General features: G+C 38.8%; 1 protein-coding gene across 2 annotated transcripts in view; it reads left to right on the top strand.

Moving 5' to 3' along the window:
- Nucleotides 1-2,360: 2,360 nt before the first annotated feature.
- Nucleotides 2,361-7,325, top strand: part of CNIH1 (cornichon family member 1) — a 16,384-nt gene continuing 11,419 nt past the window's right edge. Inside the window, exons 1-2 of one of the 2 annotated variants that reach the window (XM_081289370.1) lie at nt 2,361-2,564; nt 7,022-7,090. In XM_081289370.1, the coding sequence (XP_081145496.1) occupies nt 2,484-2,564; nt 7,022-7,090 (150 nt within the window). In that variant the 5' untranslated portion in view covers nt 2,361-2,483. The other variant, XM_081289371.1, reaches the window with a different exon arrangement.

Below are 7,325 nucleotides of genomic sequence, written 5' to 3'. Positions count from 1 at the left end.
AGCAGTGCTTGTTCCCATAGAGGCTGGAGATGTTTTAAACTCACATACTCCTAACTACTTAGTACTTCCCTTCCCCTTTCTTCAATGCTGGCTTTTTTTATCTAGTCTGGGGAGCTGAAACATTTCTCAGGTGTATATTTGAAATTTCTTTGGTCTTTTCTTACACTAGATGCTTGGCTTTGGGCCTTATTTCTCAGGTCTCCAGGGCCTGATTTGTGTCTAGGTGTCCAAGTTGGGAGCATGGTCAGTAAGGGCTGTGGAGATAAATTGCTAGAAAGACAATTTGAACAAAGGAATTTGAGGGAAGGAAGGGAAAAAGAAGAAAGAAGGCAAGGGAAGGGGCTGGGGTTGTGGCTCAGAGGTAAAGCGCTCACCTAGCATGCATGAGGCACTGGGTTAGATTCTCAGCACTACATAAAAACAAAATAAAGATATGGTGTCCACCTAGAGCTAAAAAGTAAATATTAAAAAAGAAGGCAAGGGAAAAGGGGTTATAAGATCAGTCTTTTTTTTTTTTTTTGCAATATCATTTAACCCTATCCATATATACTAGTAGCAGCAGGATTGTAAAAGTACTCCCATAGACTGAAAGAGTTAATGCAAATTCCAAAGAATTCTGGGACTTGGCCTGGTGTGGTGGCACATGCCTATAATCCCAGTAAATTGGGAGGCTGAGACAGGAGGATCACACATTCAAGGCTAGCCTCAGCAACTTAGTGAGACCCTCACCAACACAGTGAGACCATGTCTCAAAATAAAAAATAAAAAAGGGCTGGGGATACTTCAGTGGTAAAGTGCCCCTGGGTTAGATCCCTGGTGTACACACACACACACACACACACACACACACACACACTCCTTTCTCTCACCATAAATTTAATTAATCAAGTCCTGCTGAGCTTGTCTCTCAAATGCTACCAAATATGTTCACTCATTTTTGGGCTTAGCTTCCACTGTTTTTAGTTCAGATTCACAGCAACTTTTGCTTGGACAATTGCTGTGAGCCCACTTCTGATGGACCATTACTCAGGGTCACCATGTACAACCAAACAATTTGCTATCAAACAGTATCCTGCACACAGGTGTCTGGCCAAGGAAGTTAGTGGGGTTGAAGTATAGCCTACATTTCTCTTCTCTGGTTTGGACCTCTATCTATCTGGAGAAAGTACCTTTACAATTTGCACAAAGATTCCATTTAATCCTGGTGGTATAGACGTACCCTGTCCAGTACAATAGACACTAGCTGAATGTGGCTTTCAAATCTTTAATTAAATTAAATAATGTAAAATTTAAAGTTTAAATTTTACTGACTTCTGATTGGACAGCACTGGTATAGCAAATTTTCAATACTGCAGAAAATTCTATTGGACAATACTGGGTAGACCCATCTTCTAAACCATTCTATACAGTTTATTATGTGAGCAATATTTAATGCAAATCTAAATATGCCAGTCTCTTGCCCGTCAATGTCTTCCACTTCCATCACTAGCAATCAGTGGGTGGTGAATCAATGTTATGGGTTACCACCAAAATTAAAAACAAAATAGAAAAAAAAAAAAGAAAGTACTTACAGGCTCTTTAGTACTGTTTTGTGAAATTTTTGTTTTGGTTCTGTTTATATTTATTTGTCTCTATATCAAGATGTCCACCTCTCTGAAATGTGATGTGTTTATGATGTCACTAGGTTGCAATGAAAGAAATCTTTCTAATTGTGTGTGATGAGCAAAAAATGTTTCAAAAACTTGGGCTTACGGAATATGAATCTTAGCTTCCTAGCCAGGCATTTACCATTCTCTATAAACTGATCTTCGATTAACTCTTTAATGTTGACTAATACAGAAATGCTTCTGGTTTCACCTAAAACACCTAACTTTTGTTCTTCCTTTTCTTTTTTTTAATCTCTGTGTCTTTGCTGGTTGGGAACTTTTTCCTTGCCTTGCCAATTCTACCATCTCTTTGCTTGAATGACGACTACTTATCGTGTAAGTCTGGGATTAGGAAATACTATTTACCTAAATGCTCCACGGTGGGCTGGGAACCCTTCTTAGACCTTTGGTAGCATCCCACAGAGATCTCTTTACAGTTTTTAATACAATCATTATTTATTTAGTTGTTCATTTCCGGTACTAAACTGAGTTCTTTCGATACAAGTACTATCTTATTCATTTTTGTATCTCAAGGATAAACACAGTACAAATCAGCAAACTAGACACTCATTCAATAAATATTTATTCAAAGAACACATTGGAGAATGAAGGACAAATCAATCAACTGTGTGGACAACCCAGGTGCGACGCAGACTCCGGCCATCAGAGGGCGCCGGCGCGACTGAAAAGGTGCGCAGGCGCGCTGGGAAGGCGGGCGCCGCGGCAGCGGCGGCGGTCGTGGCTGCGGCCGGGGGAAGTGAATGGTTTTACCCAGAGGGCCCTGCGCCGCCTTTCTCCGCTGGCACCGGCGCCGCTGCCAGCTCCTCCTTCCCGGCCATGGCGTTCACGTTCGCGGCCTTCTGCTACATGCTGGCGCTGCTGCTCACCGCCGCGCTTATCTTCTTCGCCATCTGGCACGTGAGTAGCTGGGGTCGGGGGAAAGAAGGAGAGGCGGTGGCGCAGCTTCCTGTCGCTTCGGGCCCGCGGTCCCGGCAGTGCCGGTTCCCCGAGGTCCGCGCATCGGGGATGGGGCAGGGCGGCGAGGGCCCCGAGCGCGGGGTTTGCGCGCGCTCTTCTGCGGGCGGGGGCTGCGGCTTCAGGAGAGCCCCGGCTTGCGGCCGCGAGTGGATGTGCTGGAGGTGTTAGGGGCGCAGGCCTCGCCCCGCTACTCCTCTCAGGCTGGGTGGGGCAACCTCGGTGCCTATGGGCCCTCGGGACAGCGCCAGGCTCGCAGGACCCTCTGCCAGTCCGCTTTTCCGCATCCCGGGAGGATGTCAGGTGCTCACAGAGTACTTAACGTCAAGTTTTCTGAATTTTTATTCTTGTGTAGATTGTCTTTCTAGGGTTTCCGCAGGAGCATTGGCCAAATGATGGGATAGTTTATAACCTATTTTTAGATGAATTTCCAACTCTACTTTTCAGCACTTGGTGGGTGCCTTTCAAGCAGAATCATCATTTTTCGGAACCCTATTTCCTGGTGAACTTTGATGCCGTTGGATCGATTGCTTTGTTAATTGCATCTCCGAGCTTTCCCACTAAGTAGTACTTGATCCGCAAGAGTTTCTGAAGAGACAGTCTTCCAAACCACCCCTGTATTCAGGGGAGCTTGATTTAGTAGAGGGAATTTTAATTAGATTTTGAAAATACTCAGAAACCTCAAGCTTCTCAAGAACAGTTTTATTTCTGTTACTTGCATCATGTTGCACATCTTTACTGGGCCCTATAAGGAACAAGTCTTAAGTTCACTGTGACATAGTTCTACAAGAAGACTTTTTAAAAGGATTTCTGTTTTTCTAGCATAAAATTAGCATTGAGAACTTTCTGGAAATCAGCATTTGTAAAAAATTGTTTCATGTTTGCTTTTGTCTTCCCCCATGTTCTAGTACCTTCTGGGATATTCGTATTAATTTGAATGATTGAGCATGTTCACTCAGGTTTCATGACAACCATTGCTTGTGAGACTTGGACAGAATGATTAAATTGCTTCAGTATCATATGCAAAAAAAAAAAAAAAGCCTCAAAAATAGAGGGCTATCACATCCATCACCTTTTGCTAAAAGTGTGTTTCTAGTTATTTAAAACCGCCTGCTTATGTACCACATGCATAGGTTGTTCATGTGTCAGAAGTAACTGCTATCTAAAAATTTGTCATTAGAAACCAAAAGCTTAAAGAGCATCTTAGGTTTCACTGAGAGGCTGAGGCAGGAGTATCTCAAGGTAGAAGCCAGCCTCAGCAATTTAGGAAGGCCCTCAGCAACTTATTAACAACCTGACTCAAAAAATAGAAAGGGCTGGGGATGTAGCTCAGAGGTAAAGCACCTGTGGGTTCAGTCCTCAGGACCAAAAATCAAAACCAAAAACAATATAAAGTGAGATGCCAACTAGCCCTGCCTTAGCCTCTGATGAAACTAAGATGTGTGGTTCTCTTCCATCTACAGACATGGCTTTAAATCACTTTCTGCTTGATGGGTGTTCTTTTTTTCTAGGATGATGGACAGTCATAGAAGAGAGCTATGGATAACCTTTTTCATGTTTTTACATTTTTAAACCAGGTTGTATTTGACTTATGGAAAACCTGACCTGTACTTTTTTAAAAAATGGGTGATTTACTTTCAACTTTGAAAGGAATGTGTGTCTGGATGAAGTTGATAATTTTAAGTCCTATTAATAGAATTTTTAAAAATTAGTATCACAGAATAGTGGAGAACTTTTATGCTTAGGAATTTCTTAGTTCAGAGAATTACTTCATCCTTTTGAAAACAGTTTAAAATAAATACTTAAAAATTTTTCTATTTCCTGTGTAACCTTATTTTTTAAGATAGTTTAAATATCCGCTTGATGTAGTACAGAGTTGGAGGTCTAGGTGGTTCAAAAGCCCAAAATGCAGAAGTCATTCCTTCAGGGCTTTTATCAAATTTGAAGATACCTTGAATTGTGTGCTTTGGCGTCTTTAAAGGTTTATCTGTTTTATTGCTTTTACACTTCTGTGAAATATTTTGTGAATGTTTTTGTTCAGTTGCATAGCTGCAAAAGGTTTAAAAGCTGCTAGTTTTAAGAATATTTTCAGAAGAATTTTGAAAACTCTTTTAGCATACAGCACTCAAATAGAAACCTATTCAGCAACTTACTCAAAAGACCTTAAAGTCACCAGAAGAAGATGTCCAATCAGAAAAGTTAATTTTAAAAATAAGTTTTGTATTCATTTTGCTATTAAGTTGAATATTGTTTTAAGCAAGTAATTGCATTTGTTGCAATTATAGTCTTCATTTTGAACTCTTACTAGTAAAGTACATTGGGGATATATCATAGCTAATAGCATGTAGCTGACAAATATTCATAACTAATTAGAAATTGTTTTCTTCTAATTATACATTTAACTTTTATCTGTGTTAGAAGTCATTAGCAAAGGAAAATTCCACTGAGCGAGGTGGCATGTACCTGTAATCCCTCGGACTCAGGAGATTGAGGCAGGAAGATTGCAAGTTCAAGGCCAGCCTCAACAACTTAGTGAGGCCCTAAACAATTTAGTGAAACCCTGTCTCAAAATAAAATGTGTCGGGGGTATACCTCAGTGGCAATCTCCAGTACCTTAAAAAAAAAAAAAAAAAAAAAAAAGAAAGAAAGAAAAGAAAAAAAAATCCCTTTTGGTGAGTTCTGCACTTTTTCATATAATTATCCTAGTTTTTTTTTCCTTCACTTTTTTATCCCCTTCCATTCAACAAATGAACATTTAACACTTAAATGTGTGTGAATGAATGAATTTTTTGAACACTTAAATATGTGCACTATAAAACATAGGTCTATAAAATATAGGTATTATATTTTAGGTCATGGGACATAGTAGTAGAGAGTCTTTGCTCTCCTGGAGATTACTTTTTTTTTAAAATTTTTTTTGTAGTTGTATATGGACAAAATGCCTTTATTTTATTTGTTATGTGTACTAAGGGTTGAACCCAGTGCCTCATATGTGCTAGGCAAGCACTCTGCCACTGAGCCACATTCTCAACCCCTGAAGATTACATTTTAATGTTTAATTATTTTCCTTCTATTCTTATTTGGTTGGATTTTTTTTTTTTTAAGTTGCAGATGGACGTAATCTTTATTTACTTATTTTTTGTGGTGCTGAGGATTGAACCCAGTGCCTCACATGTGTGGCACTGGGTTCCAACCACTGAGCTACTACTGTTCCAGCCCCTGGTTGGAGTTTTTATTACAGCAGATTGATGAATTTTATAAAATTCTACTAGAGATTTAAAAAATCTTTTTTTTTTAACAAAACTAAGAACTTTAGGGAAATAAGCATATTAAAAGCTAGAAATATTATAACTCTTCATCACTGATAATGTTGAGTAATACTATATAACATCTATAGATACTATTCCTAAATCACCAGGGGGAAGTAGGTTAAGTAGGTTAGGTTCTGTGTCCTGTGGGTGACCTGTGACAGCAACTTAAAACAGCTCCCTCATACACCTGCTGCTTTGGTTTCTTTAACACCTGAATTAAGGTGACAGAGTGGTATAAAGCCTCTATTGGTATATTTTGACTTTGAAGTTCTGTGTTTTAGTAACCCTTTATGTTAAAGCCATAGTATGGACGAAAATATTCTTAGAAATTTATGTGTTTGGACACAAATGGGAATACACTGAAGTGTTTGAGTCCATCTCAAGTGTTTCTCTAAACACTGTGATTGGGGGGGCAGGGTCATGTACAGATATTTTTAAATGATACTCCTTTTTGTTAAGTGGGATGAACAAACCTATACTGTTCTTCAGTGTGAGAAATGCCATATTGATAGCCTTATCAACATGGAGTTGTAGTCAGGGATGCAGTTATTTCTATGCAAGGGAGTTAGGAAAACCTACAGAGAGGAGGTCCATACAGGAAGAGGGTTTTTTAGATAAAGAGGAGTTTGTATTAATAGTTGTGTAGGAGAGGGAAAGTTCATTTTTAAATTAAAAAACAAACAAAACCTTGAACAGAGACATTGAAGAAATTGAAAATTAAAGAATGATCACAGTGATATCAGATCTTTATATTAATATTATTATCTTTGTGTGTGTGTGTGGGGGGGGTGCTGGTTATTTAACCCAGGGTGCTCTACCACTGAGCTACATCCCAGTCCTTTAAAAAAAATAATTTTTTTTTTTAAAGATAGGGTCTTACTAAGTTGCAGAGGTTGAGATCCTCCTGCTCTGTCTCCTGAATAGCATACATATGTCACCGTGCTCAGCTGCTTATCAGATCATTTCAATAGTCATGACACCTGTAAATGCACTTTTGCTTTATTTATTCAGTAATTATTTGATGATGGGGCAGGTTTGTTCCTGCTTTTATTGAAATGAGTGGTTCTAACTTTTTAAATTTTATTTTAGATTATAGCATTTGATGAGCTGAAGACTGATTACAAGAATCCTATAGACCAGTGTAATACCCTGAATCCTGTAAGTTGTAATATAGGATGTATCTTTAGATTATTAAAATGTATTTGCCTTTTACTTGATATATTTTGAAAATGGCCAATATTCTCAGTAGCATGATATATTTGTATGTTTTGAAGTAGGCAGAATTTGAAAAATATTCTTTTCCTGTCATGCTTGACTGTTGTGACAATTATTAATCTACTGGTGATCTTATCAGCTGTCATACTAACATTCTTCCAATCTGCTTTTTACATTG

The sequence above is a fragment of the Spermophilus citellus genome (assembly GCF_964194105.1).
Source record: "Spermophilus citellus genome assembly, chromosome: 4".
NCBI classification, from domain to species: Eukaryota; Metazoa; Chordata; class Mammalia; order Rodentia; family Sciuridae; genus Spermophilus; species Spermophilus citellus.
Note: the sequence above shows the minus strand (reverse complement) of the source record. Positions and strands in the feature narration are given on the sequence as shown.